Source organism: Gigantopelta aegis, chromosome 8 (assembly GCF_016097555.1).
Source record: "Gigantopelta aegis isolate Gae_Host chromosome 8, Gae_host_genome, whole genome shotgun sequence".
In the NCBI taxonomy this organism is placed as follows: domain Eukaryota; kingdom Metazoa; phylum Mollusca; class Gastropoda; order Neomphalida; family Peltospiridae; genus Gigantopelta; species Gigantopelta aegis.
Window position 1 is genome coordinate 9689477 of NC_054706.1, and position 24276 is coordinate 9713752.

At 36.6% G+C, this 24276-nt stretch overlaps 4 protein-coding genes across 4 annotated transcripts in view; all 4 read right to left on the bottom strand.

The window, feature by feature from the left end:
• LOC121379140 (polycystic kidney disease protein 1-like 2) overlaps positions 1-6358 on the bottom strand; it is a 26594-nt gene extending 20236 nt beyond the window's left edge. Inside the window, exons 1-3 of the mRNA XM_041507626.1 lie at positions 6260-6358; positions 1392-1597; positions 591-817 (exon numbers count right to left, since the gene is read on the bottom strand). Coding sequence (XP_041363560.1) covers positions 591-776 — 186 coding nt within the window. The 5' untranslated portion in view covers positions 777-817; positions 1392-1597; positions 6260-6358. The remainder of the gene's footprint in view (positions 1-590; positions 818-1391; positions 1598-6259) is intronic.
• LOC121378732 lies at positions 2625-9507 on the bottom strand. The gene is made up of 6 exons (XM_041507018.1): positions 9298-9507; positions 7932-8063; positions 7360-7560; positions 6384-6480; positions 2797-2884; positions 2625-2658 (listed from the first exon to the last, which is right to left on the bottom strand). The coding sequence occupies exons 1-6, from the start codon at positions 9505-9507 to the stop codon at positions 2625-2627; spliced, it is 762 nt and encodes a 253-aa protein (XP_041362952.1).
• A 356-nt stretch (positions 9508-9863) lies between these two features.
• Positions 9864-14047, bottom strand: LOC121378735. The gene is made up of 4 exons (XM_041507021.1): positions 13987-14047; positions 13079-13234; positions 10262-10377; positions 9864-9878 (listed from the first exon to the last, which is right to left on the bottom strand). Exons 1-4 carry the CDS (start codon positions 14045-14047, stop codon positions 9864-9866), a joined length of 348 nt encoding a protein of 115 aa, XP_041362955.1.
• A 329-nt stretch (positions 14048-14376) lies between these two features.
• The window catches only part of LOC121378736, a 37025-nt gene continuing 27125 nt past the window's right edge, over positions 14377-24276 (bottom strand). Inside the window, exons 4-6 of the mRNA XM_041507022.1 lie at positions 16493-19429; positions 16004-16179; positions 14377-14579 (exon numbers count right to left, since the gene is read on the bottom strand). Of these exons, the coding sequence (XP_041362956.1) occupies positions 14377-14579; positions 16004-16179; positions 16493-19429 (3316 nt within the window). The remainder of the gene's footprint in view (positions 14580-16003; positions 16180-16492; positions 19430-24276) is intronic.

Sequence of the window (24276 nt, forward strand, 5' to 3'; positions counted from 1 at the left end):
TTCGTTGTCCCTTAGTGGTATTATCGGCGACGTATAATGTAGCTGACACATAAATACATATACAAAAACATGAATATATGAATATTTGGATATATAAAAACAGATATAACATATTTTATAACAAATGCAGTCCTAAAATACTATTGGGTTGGAGGAATAAAAATAAAAGCATAAATACTTAAATATTTAGATATATTAGAATATTCATAAAATATAATTTAAAGATAGTATTTCCCTAAGCTACAACGATGTTATCCAATTATATCTTCTCATATAACTGAAACTAATATGGCACTGTTCTGAAATTAGAATATACACATGCATATATGAATACTTGGATAATATATTAGAATATACGTAATATAATAGGAACTATTTTATTAAAATACCGTATACTAATTGTGTTATGGGTTTATGAGACATCACACGTCTCAAAGCATTTTATATTATGGTATAGTTTAGGAATGGTATTGCACTTGAGAATACGAATTTGTCTTACCCGCTCTCTTTTGGTCATATTATGAAAGTTATCTATTTTTATAGCAAAACATAATTATTATAAACACACATTACTTTCCATAAATTCTAACCTGGAGTTTAACAAGGTCTTTGTTTCCAATTGACTTGTTTTTCAGACCATCCAGTTTAAAGTTTGCGCCATTCAAAGGTGGTCGACTACTGTTGGTTATGTTTTGCACAGTCTCTTCCTCCAGAGATAAACCAAATCCTTCCTGGTACAAAGTTTTCTTTTTTATCTTGCTCATCAGCGTAAACATGCTGTTTATTATAATTTCTGAGTTATGAAGTGTTTTTGAATCTACAATGAAAAGATTATATGAATAAATGTAATTATTTTAATGCAGATAATTTCTTTGAATTATAATTTGAAGGAAAACATCTTTTTGACCTTCAGATGTTCTGCTGTTATTAAGGCGAATATAAATGCTACAAGTGCCACAGTAAAAAAAACCATAAACATTTTTCATGAATTTAACTAAGATTCACAACCTCGAAAGTATCATTGTTAGTTGCAGACTCTCACGGTTATATTTGTGTATTTACCCATTACTTAAGACCAGGTTTTGATGAAAACAAGACTAAAAATATATTTTAGAAAATAAAATGAAATTTAACCTAGTACAAATATTATAACGATCAGAAACACGTTTAATATACAGCCATTAATATTTTAGGTATAAAAATATATTTGATACGTAATTACAATCGTGAAAAATTGCAGCAAACTCAGGAATGTCCCTTTAACGGACCAAGAAGTGTTGTTTCTTCAGTTTTATAAATGTGACATAACTATGTAGCCATACATACATCAGTAACGTAAACACAAACGAAGGTTAAAACAAAAATATTTCATTTGCCAGACAACAACATACATGTTTCTGCCTCTTCTGTCTGTCAACCTCACGTCTTTTCTTGATGACTTTCTTGAAATATTTCCTTTCGAATTCGTTGAACATGCGTTCTCCTTTAGTGAGTTTCTTGTTCACAAAGTTCTCAGCATCGTCCAGGTCCTCTAGGTCCTCAACGAGGTTCTTATTGTCCTGAATGTTGTTGAGCTTGCTCTCACTGGCTCCTATAGCTGAAACCACGACAGAAAACCATGTCACTGTAGACAGATGAAGACCGTTTTAAGTTAAAAAGTGAAGATAACCACACACATGACCATTTTAGGTTACACACACACACACTGATTATCCAATTCCCAAGTAGATGAAACACCCGATATGCTTGATGTAAAAACCGTATTCCAGTTTCGAAGTCTTATCTCTGCACAAATCAAGAGACAAAAGGAAGTTTGGCAGTCACGATTGCTTCTATGTCCCATTATCAGGTGCTCATTCTCAACAAAATATATACATTTTAATATTCAGATTTTAGAAGAAAAAAAATCCCCAATAAAACCCCCTAAACAACAAAACCCCACCACATTAATTAAACTACAAATAAAAGAGAGATACGTACCCATAGTTTACTCACTGAATATAAATACAGAATAGTTATTTCAATTTGCAAAACATTTTTTTTTTCTATATTGTGTAAAGCCAAACTTGAATATTGGCAAAACATATACTCTTCTAAAAAGTAGGAGAACTCTAATAAGAATTTACAATTGCCAAAGTTTTAAAGTATATTAGCTGTGGGGAATGGTTATATGATAATAGTGAATTAATTGGGCAAACTTTACTACCGGTAGTTCAGTATTACAGTAGGTTTTATAACCACCAAAGATCTTGAAGGATGACTGGGGTCAGAAATGAAATTTGAAAGGTGTGTTTTTTTTTATCAGTAAATCACAAATTCAAACAATAAAAATGACTAAAAACAAACGTGTTTTTGTCAGTAGTGGGTGATACCGCCACGATGTGTCAGACATTCATTCAGTCGACGAGGCATACTGCGTATGAGTCTCCCAATGGTCATTTGAGGCAATCTGTTCCACTCCTCTTGCAGCGACTGACCAAGTTCCACTAACGTGGTCGGCGGTCTTTGACGTTGACGCACACGTCTCCCTATCATGTCCCAGACGTGTTCAATGGGGGAAAGGTCTGGGCTCATTGCTGGCCATGACATTCGATAGATGTTGTGCTGCTGGAGGTGAGCATTGACTATTCGTGCATGGTGAGCACGGTCATTGTCATCCTGAAAAACAAAACGTTGACCCACACGCCTAGCAAACGGGACAACAAAGGGTGTCAGTATGTTGTCTCGGTAGACCCTTCCTTGCACAATAGGGGGGGGGGGGGGTGTTCTGTCAGTAATAGTGATACCACCCCACACCATAACCGATCCACCGCCAACTCTGTCATGAAATCGCATTGTGACGTTGGCGTGCCGTTCATTTCGTCGTCGCCAAACCCGACCACGCCTGTCAAGGAAGTCCAAAGTGAATAAGGAATCATCTGAAAACATGACACGTAACCAGCGACGAATACCCCAGTTCTGACGCTCCATACACCATTCACGTCTGTGGGCAATGTGACGATTTGTTAAGGTAGGCACAACCCGGGGCCGTCGAGCATGAAGACGATTTCTAATCGTCTGACCCGTAACTCGGACATCAGTAGCCTGATGAAGGTTTGCAACAATTTGATTTGCCGTTTGAGCTCGATTTCTTAGAGTCTGCGTACGGATGAATCCTGTCGTTGCCCTGGGACGACCTGAACGGGGTAGATCGTCAACATTTTGGGTTTTTTGTACCTGTTCCATAGTCTGCTAATCACTGACTTCGAAACACTGAAGGTGTTGGCCACTTCACGCTGTTTCTGCAGCATGCCAATAGCCCGTAGACGCTCATCGCGTTGCATACGCCGCATCGCAAATTCAAACAATAAAAATGACTAAAAACAAAACAATAACAACTGTATGATCAACAGAATGAAAAAGATTGACAGAAATGATGTTCCACAGTGATTGATCGACTGCGTGATGCACGTGCAAACTATGGAATGTGTTTGTGTGTTGATAAACAGACCTGGACGTTCTTTACTAGGATGTCTGTCGTCAAAACGTATGTTCGGTCTAATATTTGATATAAACATTAATATTTCAGGTTCCCCTACTTTTTTTGAAGAGTATATAAAAGTTTGCCTGGTACGGGTTCATAATCATTTGCAAAGACCATTGCCACTTCTGGGTTTTTTTTTATCTCTACACTCAGTGAACCATTTGATTAACGTTCTTGTTGCTTAAGTGTACACATGAATACCATTAATTTTGTAATGACAGTTATTAGAGATTTGATAGTCGGACTCTTTGTGGAAGTATAATAATGTCAGTAAGTCACTTCTCGATGAACATGATTAACCGAGTTTAGTCTTGTATAATGATGGTTGAAGTTTTTGTTTGTTGGAACATACGAGTGGCAGTCCAAAATTTAATTTAAAAGGTACATAACGTCATTAAAAGGTACATAACGTCATTAAAAGGTACATAACGTCATTAAAACTGAGGCTAGATTGGTCGAATTTGATTGCATAGACATTTTCGCGTTTAGGTAAAAACACTTTGTGTCAGGAGCCAGCACTGTAATGCGCCTGAGTAGTGACGGCAGCTAGTCCAAGACGACGACTCGAATGGAGCCGTGGTCCAAAGAGGAGATCCATCCAGAAATTCGGTGAGGAATGCTATGAATTTGCCTGCAGCATAAATTTATCATCAGCTGATCAGAATGTACTAGAACAAAGTGACGAGTCGTGAGAGTGTGGCAAAGTTGTATGCAGACGTTGAAACCGGATAAGCCATAACAAAAGATTGTGAGTGAAGAGGCAGACCCTTGACAGCAAACACGCCAGACAACAAGACACTTGTTTAAACAGTCATTTGTGAAACAGGAATTTTATCATGAATCAACTACAGCAATATTTGAGTCTGTTACATGGAACAGATGTAAGATGTTTTGAGGACGTGACGACAGCTGTGTGACGGTGGGTGTACTTGCAGAATACCGAATTCTATGATGAAGGAATCGAAACACTAGTCCAGGGTTATGACAAATGCGTCAACTGTGGTGAGGACCATTTTGAAAAATAAAGAGATGAGCTAAGGTCTTACTACACAGATCACTTCCGGGTGAGAGTTGATTGATCACGGTCCACTATAGTCCCTAATTGTGACACATGTTATGGTTCACATATTCACTTCTAGGAAATGGTGAAGAATTAAAACAATATGTATGTTTAATGGTAAGCCTTCTGGCTGTATTTTACACATGCTATTTTGTAATATTGTGCATCGACCTTTTGGGACATGAGTGTATAGCGCAAAAGACAGCCGGAGTGAATCGGTTAATGAACCACCTGTTCGGACCGGTACTACAGCCAGATGCGGTCATATAGCAAAAAACTGAGATGGAAATGTTCTCAATTTTGGAGTGAAAATAAATGCTTATATAATGTATGTTCGCAATGGTGTATGTTGTTAGTGCCAACGAGAACCCGTTCTATTGGCAATCTTCGTTTCAAGTTGGGCAATTTAACATGGGTTTCAATGGCAGATGACATCTGTGTAATGAGACCATAGAATCAAATAAATTGACACATATACTCCAAGATCTATGTCTTGTAAATTTACTTTTGTACTGCCCCTCGTAATATTGTAGGGTTTTGCTGAAACCATTATTCCGTAAACCGTGATAGGTGGTGTACTTAATTCATTAACGAATGGTTGTTTATAATGGTTTTCTAATTGTATGATTGTCTCACAAAAACAATGCAATCGCACACTGCTGTCTGAGGTTAATAGGATATACTGGACTCTGAATGGCATAAGCACTGTTAAACACAACGTTGCCACTAATAATAAAACTAGTGGTTTGACTATGGTAGGCAATTACCAGAATGTTTCGTAATATATTTGAAAGTAATCTAGAAGATACTTGTCAGTTCTCTTTTGTTTATACTATATTCTGATCACACTTCGCGGTTCGGTTCTCATGGATAATTTCCGTATAGTATTATTACATCTACTGTGAACAATGATTCACGTCTTCACTACTAATTTGCAGTCTATTTTCGTCTTCTAGAAAGCCGGCTATTATAATTAGCGATTATGTTCTTCATTTAGTACGGTTATACACACTGTGTTTTGTTTGCACTTTTGGCGGACTCAGGTACAGTAACAAGTTTGACACCCAATAGCCGATGTATTTGTCTTCTTGGGGTGTTGCTAAACATTCATTAATTAATTCATTCATTTTCAGGTACAGTAATTTGCCGATCATATTAGTTGATCAATTTCGTTTTGATAGCTATGACTAAGTTATTAAAGTGAGCGATGAATTGCATAATATATATTTGAAATATATATTGCTTTATCATCCATTAAATGCTTTTGTGGGAGATATCGCTGGCACTATAGTATGCGATATCTCCTGCAATATTCTCCTAGGAGATATTGCTTTTTTTGTTACGTCACTGTGTATGTTTCAGCACTAATTCTGTTATAAGTTATGTAACGCCACTGGCGTTCTGCTAGGTAAGGAGTCTATCGCTGCCAAATATAGCGACATTAAACCCACATTACTGACATTGTCGCTAAAGAAAATAATGATAATGGATGATAAAGAAGAATATCCCTCGTGTCTTGTGTTATCATAATATATCAGCACTCCTTGATAAAAGTATAAAAATCCTCGGCAAGCCTCGGATTTCATACTTTTATCAACTTGTGCCGATAAATTATGATATCACAAGACACTCGGGGAGTATCCTCTATGTAATTTCAGTAGAAGAAGAATTAGTACCTTCAAGTGCAAACTCAATCTGGCTGATATCTCTGCTATGGTTCAGCGTTTCCAAGAAAGCTTTACTTAGTCCACTGAGGCCATTCGACACATCTGACTACAACAGCAAAAGAAGAATTAGTACCTTCAAGTGCAAACTCAATCTGGCTGATATCTCTGCTATGGTTCAGCGTTTCCAAGAAAGCTTTACTTAGTCCACTGAGGCCATTCGACACATCTGACTACAACAGCAAACAAACAGTAATACATATATATTTCAAATATGATTATTTAATTAACATACCATTTGTAAAGACAAGATACAAGTCTTTAGTGATAGGATGTTCGAAACAAACATTACTCTGATTGCAGTGTAAATTATTTGGTTACAGCTCTATAGTCCGAAGGTTCAGTGGTCTGAAGGTTCAGTAGTCCGAAGGTTCAGTAGTCCGAAGGTTCAATACTAACCCTAACCCTAGGTTCAGTAGTCCAAAAGGTTTATAGACCTAACCCCGGACTATTGACCCTTCGGACCACTGAACCTTGGGACTATAGAGCGGCTCCCAGTTATTTACAGAAGAAAAGTTCAAGTTCAAGTTTGCTTTGTTATACGACACCACTAAAGCACATTGATTTATTAATCATCGGCTATTGGATATCAAACAAATGGTAATTTTGACATATAGTCTCAGAGAGGAAACCCGCCACAGTGTTCCATTAGTAGCAAGGCATATGTTATATGCACCATCCCAGAGACAGAATAGCACATACCACGGGTCGTGGTGCACTGGATGGAATGAAAAATATACAAATGAGGATCGATCCTAGACAGATTGACGTAGCGAGGGAGAAGGGCGCACGGGGGTCATTACCCCATAAAACAGTTTTTAACTGTATTAAATTTGATTAAATCATACATACAATCATACATATATGCATACTAGGTTTACATTTATTGTGGAAAGAAAACCACAATGAATGCTATTGTTTACATATAATGTCAAAATAAAACTATAAGGAACATATTATCTGTACATCTAATTTTGAAACCAAAATTACATTAGAACTATATGATTTTACATTTAATATGATTTTACTAAGGAAAAGTGAAAACTGTTTACCTCAATACCCGGCTTCACAATTTCCGTTTTTTTAATGGTTGTTGACAACGCCGATGTTAACATGATGAGGATCTCAACTGATGGTTTTGTGGTAGGTAACACGATCCCGTTGCTGTCGGTGTTGCCAGGACCGACTGTATATGGAGCCACCACTAGCAATTCGATGGCCTCCAGGGTAGCACTGGTTAAAACCGCTGTTGTCTTAAAAAAAAAAGCACACAAAAACGTTTTATTTAAAATGGTGCTATTATTATCTTAATACAAATAATACTGCTGCGCTGATTACATGAATCTTTCTTTTATTCATTCATTCATCCATTCCTTCATTCATTAATTTTTATTCATTCATTCATTTGTTAATTTATGACATCAGCCATTTTGTCCACTCCTTTGCTTCCCTCCTTTCTTCATTGACAGACATGCAATGCCCCAAAAAATTAAACTAGTTACCTGTTGTCATCAAGTTTATGGTCCGATACTAGTTGAATGCTTAAAATATACTTTAAATAAGATGAAAAGAGAACCCTCCTCAAAGATCCCGTTTAGATTTACCTATACAAATAGATATGTACCTCTTGAATGCGAGCCATGTCTGGATTAGGAGATGTCAGGAACGTTAGAGCATTAGCTACGACATTGTTTACATTTCCATCACCTGCAGCAACAGCATTGGTGATATCGTTAGATGTGATTTCTGGTAACGCCTACAATTATTGACAACATATTAAGACAGACACGTTGTAGAAACAGGATATCGATGAAAACAAAGAAACTGAATCTATGAATTAAAAGAGAAAACAAAATGAAAGTAATACATGAATGAACGAGAAAAAAGTAGAATGGGATTCTTAAATTAAAAAAGAAGAAAAAACCCCTAAATAAATAAAATAAAACAAAACAAAAAAATCCCAAAACAAATGTGACAACATTGACCACTTGGTGTCAAACAAGGTCAACGAATCAATAGCCACATCACACATTCATCACAAGGGGATAATAACGTATAATGCTATGATAAAATCAAATTCATGCATTGATGACGATGATTATTATGATTACGGCTATCTAACGACACCACTAAAGCACACTGGTTAATTCATCTTTGGTTATTAAATACGAAACGTTTGATTATTCAAGTAGGAAACACGCTACATTTGTTCATTAGCAGAGAGGGATCTTTTACATGCACTTTCCTACGCATATACCGCAACCTCGAAATCGTGATGAAAAATAGATATTAGATATATTATTAACATTCAGTCTGATGATGTTTACAATTACTATAAATTCGGAGTAGTAAGGTGGTGCCAGAACGTATTCGGTATATGTATATTAAAGTATACGTCTAGATATTATTCTTCAGTGTTGTTTACAAGTTGAAATCAGCCTCTCACTTAAAAAACAAAATTCTCTCTCTCTCTCTCTCTCTCTCTCTCTCTCTCTCTCTCTCTCTCTCTCTCTCTCTCTCTCCCCCGTCCCTCCCTCTCTACCTCCTCCCCTTCCCTAACTCCCTCCCTCCCCCCTCTCTCTCTCTCTAAATTTGCACTTATAGTAGCTGTTGAGATTCACTATTATATTTTTATGTACACCTTGTGGTTGTTTTCGAAACAACCGTAGTAATAATTTTGACCGATGCAAAACCAAAAGTTAAAGTTTTTGTTTGTTTAACAACACCACTAAAGCACATTGATTAATTAATCATCGCCTACTGGATGTCAAACATTTGGTACTTCTGACTCGTAGTCATCAAAGGAAACCCGCTACATTTTTCCATTAGTAGCAAGGGATCTTTTAAATGCATTTGTTTTACAGACAGAAAAGCACATACCACGGATGTAGACCCCCCCCCCCCCCCCCCGCCCACAATCAGCTGAATGGTACACCAAGATGATTCGATTATACGACACCTCCAAAATCAAGAGACAAGTTATTACTTACCATGGTGTTTATTGCTGACATATACATGGATGCTACTTTTGCCGTTTTTTCGGAATCTCTACTCATTTTAATCAATTTAAGGGCTAATTCAGTATCTTCTAGGAAACGTCTTAAAACCGGATTGCCTTCCTCAGGGTTATACGGGACTTCCAGCGATACTGCTGGAATATCAGGAGTTAAGTTGATGACCTGTACAAAAATACATTTCATTTATACTATTATAACAGTCAACAAATAAATAAATAATCAACTAGAAAAATCCAAATATACGTTAATACATACTATTACATAACACAGGCTGTCGTTTTTGTTATAGGGCAGCCTTTTTGCCCGAATTAAATGGAAATGTCCGAATCCGGATAGCGATTATTAATATTTGCATCAGTACAAGCTAGTCATATAGAGTTCGAAACATATCACTACGCATCTTCGCCGAATGTCTCCATCATTGAGATGAGTTAACTTCTCTAAGTCCCGCCTCGTGCACATATGCACAATGTTGACTTTGAAGAGTGTATGGAAACAGAACAAGAAATTAACGAATAGATGTTTAATGGCACTGTACCTCACAAAAAGAGAATCTGTTAATAGATGTCAGACAAATGTAAACATATGAAGACAAAGTGATGAATGACTGACATCGGTATAAAAATTACAAAAAGGGTAAAGAAGAAAGTAACTGTTTTATTTAACAACACACTCAGGATATTCTGTGTTACGGTTATATGCTGTCAGACATATGGCTAAGGACCTCACAAATATTGAGAAAGGAAACCCACTGTCGCCACTTCATGGGCTACTCTTTTCGATTAGCATCAAGTGATATTTTATATGTACCATCCCACAAACAGGATAATATATACCATGACCTTTGTAACACCAGTTGTGGATCACTGGTTGTCACGAGAAATATCCAAGAGTAAATAAAAAAGAACAGTAACATGAACATAATACGTGCCGTTACAGAAAGATACTCAATAGCCTCTGCGTTGAACAGATCCCGTATTCTGATTTCAATTTTACACACATTGTTATCTTCTTCAGGACAGACTTCCAACTTTTGGACCGTAGTAGCTTCGTCTAGAACAACAACAACAACAATACGTTACATGGTTTAATACAGTTGGGGGTCACCACATTTATTTACTAAACTGTTAATTTGATAAATATTATTTACTGCCTTGTTTTAAGTGGTGCTGAAAAGTAATGTAAATGAAAAATACATTTAATAATATAATCGTGTTTTTTGTTGTGTGTTTTTTTGTTGTTAAATAAGCAGTATAGTTATTAGTACTAATTACATACAAGTATCACTCTTTATAACCAACTGATTGTAGTTTATCGGAGATCTGCCCATGGTCTTGTTGTTTTTCTGTGATATATTTGACAATTTGATTTCAGAAAACGTAAATGTTTCTTCGAATATAAGGCACAGTACAAATTTTATTAATATATTGGAGGTATCCCGGAAATCATCACACAGAAAGTCGGGGTATGGTGTATTTTGATGTTAATACGTTACACCCATTAAAGACATATTTTGCAATATTAATCATGTAAATTAATTTACCAACGGTGTATGCATAACGGGTCCAACAGACGAATATGTTACACTAAAAGCAATATATTTGTAAACATAATCCCCACTTTAGAAAATGCTATATATTAATAAAAACTGTTACTTCCGTTTCACATCGAGTCTATGTCAACAAGCTTCCGTAACTACGGTTAATTGGGCTTCCATTTTGCGGAAGACTTGGTTATCCAAGTGGTTAAGGTTACAGGCTGTCAAATGTCATACAAATCGATGCAGTAGGTTCGAATACTGCCAATTGATAGTTTGTGTTTTTAAACATGAGTTACATGGCTGCTAAAACATAATTTAGCTTTCGTTCTCCTCCACCACCCAACAAAATCAGTGAGGACGATGCATAGTCTTTTTATGCACGATATATAGTCTTTTTATGCACATAGTTCTGGATGTAAATAGATTCTAGGATTTTGTTACTGATGCAGTGAGAGTAGAATTGTCTGTGTGAAAATCAAGTAAAACAAAAAACAAAACAGCAGTTAATAATAATAATAATAATAATAATAATAATAAAAAGAAGAAGAAGAAGAAAAATAATACAAATGTGTACTAAAAGCGGTAATGACGGATTCCTAAGCTGTAATACCCAGAACACATAACCGCTCATTTAAGGACAGTGGCACCTGTTGATGGCTGACCTCTGACTGACCTCTTATTATTGCCAACGGTTCAACAGTTCTCAGCCGTAAGAAAAGTATTTTTGGTTAGGAAGTTTCATTTAATGTATTGCCATATTAACAAAACACATTGCAGCTAATGAGTAATCCTAACATATAACTTTTATTTCTGTCACCTTCATAGATTTAAAGATACAAACTGCGCAAATATGTGCAATTTTCATTTGCAAAATCTATCTGAAAAAGAAAAAAGGAAAAAAAAAAGAAAAAAAAAAAAGAGAAAGAAAGTAAAATGACAGTTTATTACGCTCTAAGGAGTAGATTTCAACAGCAGATTAATTCAATATTTTGACACTTTTATGGGCCTAACTACCTACCAGATTTCAGCTATATAGGCCCAGAACGTTTATTTGAAAATGATGAAACACACAGCTGAAGAATGTTTTTAATGAATAATTTCACATAATTCGCGACAGCGGCCAATGCACGTAACGTATACACACAATTGTTTAATACATTCAATATCCCCCCCCCCCCACCCCCCACCCCACCCCCACCCCCGCGGGAACTAATTACCGACAAAATGTCAAGGAAATCGGTCCAGAAATTTCCTCAGTTTATTACAAAAAAGGCAGCTTAATAATAATAGTAATCAAACCAAAAACAATAGGTACCCCAGCGGAAACCGATTGGGGACCTAATAATAATAAACCCCACCAAACACCTTTGACAAGCTTCAATGCTATCAAGCCAATCTTGGGAGAGTGGCAGTCCTCCTATAGACAGTGCAGGAAGGATGAAATAGTCTTGTGTCGTGCCCGCATCGGTCATACTTACTTGACCCATTCATTTATCTTAAAGAAAGATCCTCCACCTGTGTGAGCACTGTCAGTGTCTTCTGACTGTGCGACACATTTTGGTGGAGTGTAAGCATTTTACAGCAACTCGAAAAGCTGTATTTGGACAAAGAAATATTGCAGTTTTTACGTGATACTGAGTTTTATTCTAAATTGTAATATTATATATCTGTAATACACTGTGTTTTAATTTAACTGTTGAATTTTTATATGGATGTTGATGATCACATTGTTTTTCCATTACCACAGTCTGACACCCAATAGCCGATGTATTTTTCGTGCTGGGGTGTCGTTAAACATTCATTCATTCAATCACAAACCCGTGGTAATGATGAAATCTGAAGAAACACTTAGAGACACAGTCATTCGGCAATTGACGTCAAAAAGATGATCTAAAATAACAGAAGCTGGTGCTCGCTGACAACATTTTGCGAACATTTCTAAACAGCTGACGTTATTGTTGTCTGCATTATGGATATGTAGCTTCAATTACATTGTTGTCAAAATATCGACAAGAGGGATATGACAACTATGTAGATACAATAATGAAGTACATCTCGAGACAAATTAAATGAAAAATATTATATACCTTTGGGATTTGATAATTATGTGACTAGTTGAATGAAGCACATTAAATGTACAAATGTATATATTTTCAAGCAACGTTTTGTTGGAAATTTGTTACGTCAATTGCCGAACACACGCGACAGTCTTACTTCCGGTGTAGATGATTTGAGCTACGTTTCCTTTGATCTGCGATATGACGTAAGTGAGGGGCTCGTTGGCATCCAGGGTGATGTTGCGGACGTGACGTGGCCCTTCGTCCTTCCAGTCCATGCATTCGAACCTGAAGTCATCTGTAGTAGCATTACCTATAAGACAAAGTTAGTCGAGCTCGGTTCTAGAGGACATGCCCAGACGGAGTGTGCGTCACCAAATACAAACTTTCCTTTAGGGCCACTGTGACCTAGTTTGTATCGCTCTTTATACTTTTATCCTGCAATCACTTTATCAGGATACCTGTCCAAATACATGTATATAACTTTCTGTGTCTATTTTTACATTAGATATGATCAGCATATGATTGTTGCATTGTTCAAATTTAATTATTCTTTTATTTCCAGTTAGTTGTTTTGATTTTATAAACTATTTTGAACATAATTTTTAGTTTAAAAATATGAACTATTTTTTTTTAAATTTAAGAAGTACTTTGCTTTATAGATAGTCGTGAACGTCCTATTCTGGAAAATTATAAAGTTGCGACGTTCATTAATTTTTCGTTTTATGTGACTTGCAGGACCAATAAAATAATCGGTTACTGTCTTAAGGTATCTGTTTTATCCTGCTCAGTTTGAATGACGAATGTATATGTACATTTGTGTCTGCATGTCTATTTGGATATAATTATGAGTGTATTTATGTGTGTTTGTATTGATATGTATGTATGTATGCGTGCGTGCGTGCGTGTATGTATGTATGTATGTATGTATGTATGTATGTATGTATGTATGTATGTATGCATAGTCGTATGAATATATATTGCATGCATGTCGTGTTTAACTAGTACATACATAGACATTAGGGTAATGGCACAGGGGATGAAATCCTTTCTGGCCTCACAAACTATCTATCATGCCGATACTGGGACTTTTAACTTTAGGCATCGAATTGCCCGCAGCTGCCATGCAACCGCAGTAATTTTGCGACCACCGAGATATTCATATAAATGAATGTTCAGTTAACCGATGATATACGTGGGGCCCACATACCACGTGGCAGGGCTGCATGTTTAGAAATGACACCTGAAGTATTAAAATGTACACTAACATGCTTTATAATACGGCGATACTATCCCAAAATACCAAGCCAATACAGATATTACATGTCCCCCAGTAAAAATTAAACAATCCTAAATCATTCGCTACACACAAGCATTTTCAGGACACTTTGGCATTTATGAGTGTACATCCCAAAACACGTCCTCTGGATCTGTACCTCTATGATTATACATATATTACGCTTTTATCTGCTTTGGATACTGGCCTGTTGAAGGGTTAACGGTACAGGTTCCGCCATAAGGTTCTTCACTCACAGTGAAGAATGCAGTCGCCCACGCAGATGGGAGATCTCCTACGTTCGACACCGTTACCTTCAGTTTGTAAGATTTCCCAGGTTCCAGAACATCAGCCGCAACTTCGAAAACACCAACAGTTGGGTCTGTAAACGTAACACAGTTTATGAGTTTGAAAGTATTATTCCTTCTACCAATCATTTTGACCTCAGTTTATTACTATTCATTTAATACTTCATATTCTTTGTGGCCATTTTCATGATTATCTTGGATTAAAATGCTGATGGACTATCTCAATTAGCATGAAGTCATTATATATAAATTCTTTGGCCTACAAACTTTAATTACTAATACATACAATCCTTTTCCTATTTGACGTTTTGACGTAAAATGCGATAAATTACGATTTCCCTAATTTAGCTGATACAGTAGCTGCCGTAAGGGATTACAATGGTGTTGCAAAGCTTTAATTAGCTGGGAATAGTTCTCAACAAATTCCTGTTAATGTTCACAGGTGGATTTTAGTTTGTGTGATAGATATAATGACACAGTTTAATACAGAGAATCGTTAGTAATTGTTTGGGAAAATATCCCCTCTCTACTAAAATGAATTGTTTTACCCTAAGAATCTTGTTTTGATATCCATCATCTTGTTTTTGAGATCCAAGCACACACCGTTATCACAAAAGCGTTATCCGTGCGCCCAGATTGTACCGAATGGTCAAATGTAGGGTCGCACCCCAAGGTCTAGTAATGCGAGGAAGTTATCCAATGTCAAATTAGTCGATTGGACGTTATATTCATCACCATCTGTTTTTCTTCTGGTTTTTTGTTCAGTTCAAATAAGGGTAATAATTACTATTCAGTTCAGAAATTCAAATTTGTTAACAATATATGATCAGTGCCAAAACTGATTAATAATACTTCATCCTCAAAATAGTTGGTTCTTGTTTGAATTTACGGAAGAAGAAGTAGAACGATTTTGGTGTGCACTGCAATTTAATTGTTCCCACGCATAATCTTTGCACAAATTATTCGGTTGTGTCGAAATTGTAATGTGCTTGAAGACATATAAAGAGCATCGTGTTCGGTGAAACAAAGTTGCTATCTTATCACATCTTACGAAGTTGGAAAATCCACACACTAACCAGGAGATTGTCAGCAGCTAGATAAGGTCGTAAGAGACAAACCAACACAAACTAACCAGGAGATTGTCAGCAGCTAGATAAGGTCGTAAGAGACAAACCAACACAAACTAACCAGGTGATTGTCAGCAGCTAGATAAGGTCGTAAGAGACAAACCAACACAAACTAACCAGGTGATTGTCAGCAGCTAGATAAGGTCGTAAGAGACAAACCAACACAAACTATTCAGGGTATAAGGACTATTTTATTAATTTACTGTAGACTCGTTCATCTGTACGAGCGCAATATTTTAAAGTCTGACTGACGAAAACACGAACATCAGCTACTACTACTACTACTACTACTACTACTACTACTACTAGTAATACTTGTACTCATACTGCTACAACTAAATCAATTACTTTGAAATAATATATATAGCAACCTGACAGAACGGGCACGTTTGGAACAAGACCATAGTTAATCCCGTTGTATTTCTGCAGCTGCCACTGGTATGTTGCCGCTGTCAGTTCGTCATCAGTGCAATTAGTGCAGTTTAAGTGAGTGTCGTATATCATGCGAACTCGTCTAGATCTCTTCATTTCACAGTTCCACTTACAGCTAAAACAGCGAATAGCGAAAATGCAACACATTGTTTAATTAATACCCACTTAAAAATAGTTCGAAACAAAGGTAACTTAAAGCATTGCCTAAATACATGCATATGAATCGTTTAATGACATAATAGTGATATACGTGATAAATACTAGTCTGCTAGACTACATTTATGCAGTGACAGTTATAATAGACACGTGAAATTCTGAAACTCGTTTTGTCTAAATTAATGAGAAATGAACTTTCATTACCAAACAAATGCAATATGGCACAACTTAGCAAAACATGCTAGTACTTGAAAGCAGAACATAATACTTACTACAGAAAGAATTCTGGTCTACCATCGTCTACGATGCGTATGGCTTGAATAGCTCTTGCTGACCGGACGTCTTTGGAAACAACAACTTCAAATAAGAACCAAGCATTGGGCTGCAAAGACGACGCGGGGACTGTCACCACACCGGCGGACGTGAAGCTAAGCGTGCAGGCTGTACCGTTCTCGTACGAGGAGTCATCACTCTCTGGGGTTAAATACTTCTCCACGTCACTCTCTACTATCTCAAAACACCGCCATGAAAAATCAAGATGGTTCTCATTCCCGTACCCTATCACCGGATCATAAGAATTCGAAACGGCGTCTAAGAAAATATCTGCATCACTGTTAACAGTCAACTTCGCGCCTCCTGCTATCCAGGCAGTTATTGGTGGGTCTATGAGTTGTAAGTACATCTTGTCTTTGATCGATTGTACCTTCGATCCATAAACAGTCAAGTTGCACGACAGTCTGTAAAACCCAGGACCAAGTTCACACATGGCAAGATCAAATACCTTAGCATTTGGACTGGGAACATTGAGTTTACTCCAACCAAAAGGCCGCTGTTCTTCAACTGTCCAGTCGAAGGTCTGTTCAGTACTGTTCTGGCATTTTGGTGAAAATTCTATTCGTCCAGAAATGATTCGGATCAGAGATGTGTAGGCCTTAAGAGGTGTGCGAATATGTCTGTATCTCTCATCAAACAACCTTGCCACAGTAAAACATCCAGTCAACACTATAATTGTTTGTGTGAGTGTCTGGTGAGATAGCTGGTTCGAACAGTTTACGGATATTGTTTTACCTCCCATCGTGGCAAAGATGTGCTCGGGACCAAGCAGCTTTGTAGACTGCTGTGAGAAGTTAATCTGTGTCACGTTTACATCACCATCGTAGTCAAACGTACACGTGACATTATTTATGTCCAAACTGCCGGTGTATATTACTTCTAGAAAAAACGTGAAACCGAACTGAATCGACGCTGGTATGTTCCACGTTAGATTTTTCACTGGATTCTCTATGAAAATAGAATCAGTAGTGGATGACATTTCAGTACCTTTGGAACTCATTGCTTTGATTTGTGGTGTAAATAATCCTGCCAACACAAATGTGTGATATACTGTCATTGTTTTGTTTGCCGACAAATTGATTTGCTCAGAAGTGTTGTCACCCCAGATGACATAAATATCAGCCGTTGTTCCATGTAAATAGTTTGCAATTTCAAAACTGAACTGTGTCACAGACACTAGTCCGGATGTTTCAGAGGAAACTAGCGATATGTTAAAAGCTCCCATGCTTATTTCGAGGTTTATACTTCTGATATCATTATCAATAATATATTTTATTTCTAGATATACTGAATAGTGTCCTCTATTTGGGTAGATATGTTGTATAGAAAAGTTAGTCATAGGAACATTCTGAACAAGACCAGAGCCATCACCAAAATTCCACTTTAGAATGACATTGTTTGGAGGACGTGTAAAATTATACAGTTGTAGCTCGATCTGGAACAACCCAGACTCACTCTCATTGTGCAAGTTAATACTGCGGTAAGATATATTGAATAGTTGGACACTAAAGTTAATTGCTCTGATCATGGTCATTAGGACAAGCCTGCTTACCGGGTTGCTGCAGTTCAGAATAACTTCGTAAGTTCCACCTGACACGTAATTATGTTCTAATCGGAGTCCAAAACCGGTTGCGTTATAGTCAAACTCAGTTGAAACATTTGTTAAGACAGTCCCATCATCAAAGTCGATATCACAGAAGACATTGGAGGGTTTGGGAGCAACCAGACCATCATTAGAATATATTTCAAACTGAACAAGGCCATCAACTGGAATAAGAAGAGTTCGGTTTGGATTCACTTGAAAATAGCTTTTGGGAAGTCCGTAGAAAGCTGTGACAATCGTTTCTTTATTAACAGTGTAGAAATCGTTGTATGCCATGAAACGGATGTAATATTTTCCTGGTCGACTGTAATTTAATGAGGATGGTAAACTAATACCGGAGTATGGCTGCATGAGAATCCCTGGATCAGTTTCCTCGATTATGGTCGTTTCTCCAAAGTCGATATGGTATTTAAATCCAGAGAGTGGAGGATCAACAACTTGAAACACAGGTTGTGAACCAACTGAGAAGTATGTTTCGTTGATATGCAGGGAGACATTCAACCTGTCCCAGACGTAGACATCCATTGTCAAGGAATCTTCTATCCCAAACAGCGACTGTGTTGAGATGTTAACTGTGTAGTTGCCCTGTGTTAGAAAGGAGCACGGAAACAGTTGCGTTTGGCCAGGCAGAACGTTTAATTCTTCCACCAAGCTGGATATTCCACATGGGGAGATGGTGACGGTCAATTTGCCCATGTATAAATCAGCCGTTTGATTTCGACTGACGTAGAATGTAGCATTCTCAGTCGTCTGTATCTCACTTTCATTTAGGCCAATAGTGAATCCACTGTAAGGATACACCACTTCTATATTCCTTGTGTCGGATTTGTTGTAACTTAGAGTCGAGACGAACACACTTATGGTGACGGATCCAGCCTCGGTGTATTTATTTGAAGCATTTAACCGAAAACAGCCGTGATTCGTGACAATCAGTTTAACGAAATTAACAAAAATACCCACACTGACATTCTGACTTATACTAACATTAATTACGTAAGTTGATCCCACCAACATTACTGTTTCTCCAAATACAATATCTATTTCAGGCTGGTAAATGAAGGTCACTTGTGCAAAACTGTTTTCGTTGGTGATGTCGTTTGATGCCACGGCAATCAGGTTGTGTGTTGAGTTATTGGCTGCGTACTTGTCCAGAAAGTTTCCATTACACGATTGTATCAGTGTGGCAAGTTCTTTCAAATCAAAGGCAAACTCTGCATTGGTGTCATTCTCAACTGACGCATGGACCTCGAACGGTTTATCGGGTTTTGCATACCTATGGAAACAAGAATTCTCCGGAATTAAATGTTTCGCCTACCATATACTCATTCTGTTTCACAAAAAAATTGCATACAAATGATGGTCATCTGAATGAATGTTAAACATTTAAACATGATTTTAATCGTTTGATGCAGGAATTAGAGTTAAATAATGTTCTCATTGTTGTGATTGGCCAGGGGGCTTAGCAGTGGAGGGAGTTAAAGTTATAAGTAGTTATGCAGTTACACTTGCAGTGTGATTTAATGTATCAGTTCAGGCGACACACTGGGTTCAAAGAGACGTGTTTCTTTACGCTACGCGTGTTCAGTGGTATGGCCACCGAGGAAACCAAGCTAACTTTGGAAGATAACTGGAACGACATTCAGGCTCAGGGGAACAATTTTAGACGCGATATTGAAACTGTGAAAAATATTGTTCAACAGAATATTGAAAAAGACGCTAAAAAGCTGAAAGGTGAGAAAGAATATGAATGTAGACGAATGGGGAACAAAGAGCAGTTAATTTCAATACAAACATTGAAGACGAACGGACACAAGTATTGTTGGGACTTATCTACGGGAAGTTACATTATGTGAAAGAAGTGGTGGAGAAAATACTGAAAACATTCAAAAAAGATTTTTAAAAATGTGTTGAAATTGGCAGACTGTTTGGGACACGGTGCGTGAATACGAAATAAACCCTTTAGCCGGTGATTCTGAAGATGAAAATAAAATTAACAAAGCAAAAGAGAAAGCTGTTAGAAAATGGAAGGAAAGCCAGACACTTAAAGAAGCTTCTAAAAGTCGATTTGTTTCGCAAAATACATTTCATTGTTTTGTTATTTTTTTTAGGCACATTTGGTCAGAACAGGAAATATTATTTTAATCGTATGATGCAGGAATTAAAGTGAAATATTTTTTTCTAGTTGTTATCATTGACCAGAGGGCGGAGTTGTAGGTATGAGTAGCTCTACAGTTGCTCGTGCAGTGTGAGTTGAAACACATAGGTTTCTGTGGAGGATTTTGTTTATTTCTTATGCTCCTCAAATGTCTGGAATGATGTTAAGGTTGTGCCATTTTATTATAAAAGGCCTGTTTAAATATGATGTGTTGTGTGAAATACATTTCATTATTTTGTTATTACTTAGGCCAATTTGTCCAGAACGAAAACAAACAATCAACATAAAAAAGATATATATTGTCACATGCATTGCAATCAACATCCATAGGTTGCAAGTTGCATTGATAAACGATTTAAATATATAGTTTGTGAAGAATAGAGCTAAATGTGAAACTTTAATGTTGAGGAAAACACAAATACTTAATTAATTCGTTTTTAATTCTTTTCATCAATGGGAATAACTATAAAACACGTTTTCTTGTTCTAGGTCTTATAGTTTGTAAGAAACAGAGATTAATGCAAAACATTAACATTAAGCTAATCCCAAACGAATTTTACTTTAAAATGTTTAATATATTTTTTATTATTTCTACATGCTCTGTGATGAACATCAGTAGGTACAACTATATGCCAAGTTTCATTGATGTGGGTTTATACTTTGTGAGAAACTATCTAAAGTTAAACTTGTAACTAGAAACATTAACTTTGAGCAAAAATAAACAAAATAAAATATATTTTAATTACAAATGTTTAATTAATTTTTAATTATTTTTACCTGTATTGTGATATATTATATCCACAGGAAGAAGACAAAAAATATGTTTCATCAATCAAGGACTTATAATATTCGAGAAATAGAGCTAAAACCAACACTTTAATGTTAAGCTAAATGTTTACTTAATGGCTGTTTAATTAGTTTCATATACACTGTGATGAGCATCCATAGGTGTAACTAGACGAAAGTCGTGCACGTATATTTTTCCGATCTAAACACAAAATTTAACATAAAACTTCATCGAAAACGTTAACACCATCGCCGCCGCCACAATAAGAAAACTAAATCTCACCTTTTTACTTCGAAAAGGGAAATATATAATTAAAAATGTATTATCCATTTGGGGTAAAATGGTAAAATATCACAGGTAATTGGAGTTATAAACCACTGAGCTAAATAGGAGGTATCAATCAAGTATGTTACACGTACTGATTTTGCATACGAAATATACGTACGCCATAATACTGAACAACACGTATATTTTCTTTAATATAGTTAACTATTTTAGTTTACATTTTCTACCCACCATGACGACAGCACTTCTTTGCGTGCAATTATTCTACCGTCCTAACATTCGTCAAGATTAAATGTTGAAAGCTCCGCATTTCAGGCATCCTTACCTTTTTCATCCAAACTCTCCTCCTCACAGGTTTGACACCCTGCTTCACACTGTATATTACTTTATGCACATTAGGAAATGGTTCACTAACAGGTGACCGTTAATATTTCTTAGTTAACAACATTTAATGTTTTTTAATAAGACCTGACATTTTGCTGAAAGAGTTAAAGTGAAAGCTTAACAGCATCAAATCTATTTATTAATTATGTCAAACGTTTGGTAATTTTCACTCGTAGTCTTAAAAGAAAATCTGCTACATTTTTTTCCATTAGCAGTAATGGATATTTCGTATAATTATGCATTTCTCCAGAGACAAGACAGCACATACCACACGGCTTTTGATATGCCAGTCGTGTGGCACTGGTTGGAACGAAAAACAAAACAACCACAGAATGGAGGAGGTTCGACCGCACGACCAAAGCACACCAGACTAGCGTTCTACCCACTGAGCTAGATTTGCTCCATTTTGACGAAGATGCGGCCGTAACAAACAAAACAACCCCCCCCCCCCGAAAACCCACAAAAACCCCACAAAAAACACACCCCCCCCCCAACCCACAAAAAACCCCCAACAACAACAAAATAAATAAATAAATTAAAAAAAACCCAAAACCCATCAACAAACAAACAACAACAAATAAAACACCCTCAAAACAATAACAATGAAACAAACAACAACAAGCAAACAGAAAAAGAACCCTAAGATAATCAAACACTAATTATTATTTTAAATGCCTAACAAGAACACGAAGGAAAGGATGGTGTCGGACCTATGGTTAAAGAACACACATATAATGAGAGAGGAAACCCGTTGCTGCCATTCCATGGACACCACTGCTCAGACAGGATAATACATACCGCGTCCTGTTAGAACAGCGATGGATCACTGGAACGAAAGATAGTCCGATTGATCACGCTTCACGCGACGCTTTACCACTAGGCTATGTCGCACACCACAATGCCTAATAGCTAAGGACTGAAGAGTCAATGTCGTATTTGTTTTTGTAGAAAGTTCAAACGTTTTCATAAACAGGTGGGAAACATAGCCCAGTAGTAAAGCGCTCGCTTGATGCGCGGTCGGTTTGGAATCGATCACCGTCAGTGGGCCCATTGGGATATTTCTCGCTCAAGCCAATGCACCACGACTGGTACATTAAAGGCTGTAGTATGTGCTATCCTGTCTATGAGATGGTACATATAGAATATCCCTTGCTGCTAATCGAAAATAGTAGCCCATGAAGTGGCGACAGCGGGTTTCCTCCTTCAATATCTATGTGGTCATTAACTATATGTCCGACGCCATATAAACGAAAATAAAATGTGTTGAGTGCGTCGTTAAACAAACCATTTCCTTCCTTCCGTTTTCATAAACAAGTATTGCCAGATATATTCATAACCAATGGCTTTTACAATACTAAAAAAATAATATACTTTCTAATCGAATCGTAGTTTAATCATTTTATTGTAAACACGAGATTATGAAACGTCTTAGCACATGTTTTATTTCACATTGGTTGATCGGAAGCGTACGTGGGGGAGGGGGACACGAAGTACCTGCCGCTACCACTGTGCTTGAACAAATATACTAATTCGCGCAAAAACGACATTCAGGAAAAATGAGATGTTCTGAACAATTTTCACCATGAATTTCCATATTTAGAATGCACGAAATTGCATTTCTTGTTTGAAACATTTTCTGGGTCAGGAATAGTCCTTTGAACCATTTTAGCTTTTTTTTTTTTTTTAAATAGGCCTACAAAGTCCTACATAGTAAATTGAAAAACAGAAATGCATTTCAAAATGATAAATTTTAGTTTATTAATATTCATTGTTTGTTATTATTTGCGATTGTCATTGTAACGAATAATACGGTTATTTATTGTAAGTTATTAATTCATTTGATCCAACAATTTGGTAATGACTGTTGTTTATATACATGTATTTTCAGCATATACATACATACACAAAACATATACATCGTAAACAATGAATTAATTCATTTGATCCAACAATTTGGTAATGACTGTTGTTTATATACATGTATTTTCAGCATATACATACATACACAAAACATATACATCGTAAACAATGAATTAAAAAAATATTGGATTTATCATGATTTGTTATTACCAGTTTTACTTGTATAATGCAGTAATTACATTTTAGAACATGCTATTGGATTAGGAGCTTATGTGAGCTATTTTTAAAAAGTATACGTATCTCAGCAAAGTACTCTTACCAGGTATGTCATAATATATAATAATGTATCGAGTTGCACGTGCGTGTAATATCAAGCTTGTGTACATATGGCTGGTGATTATTGTTGGATCACGTGTTATGATTGAAATAATTCGGTAACAATACAAATATAGACATATAATAAACTGGGCTGAACGTCCAAGAAGTGAATTTGTTCGTGGTCTGGTCGAGTGTTATTATACATTTTGTTCAAACGCACTGCATATCGTCTGCACCCCCCCCTCCCCCCACACACACACTGAGTAGTCAATCTAATTAAAATTAGCTCCACTATTACATGTGGATCTAAAGACAGCCAGTTGGAGCTCAT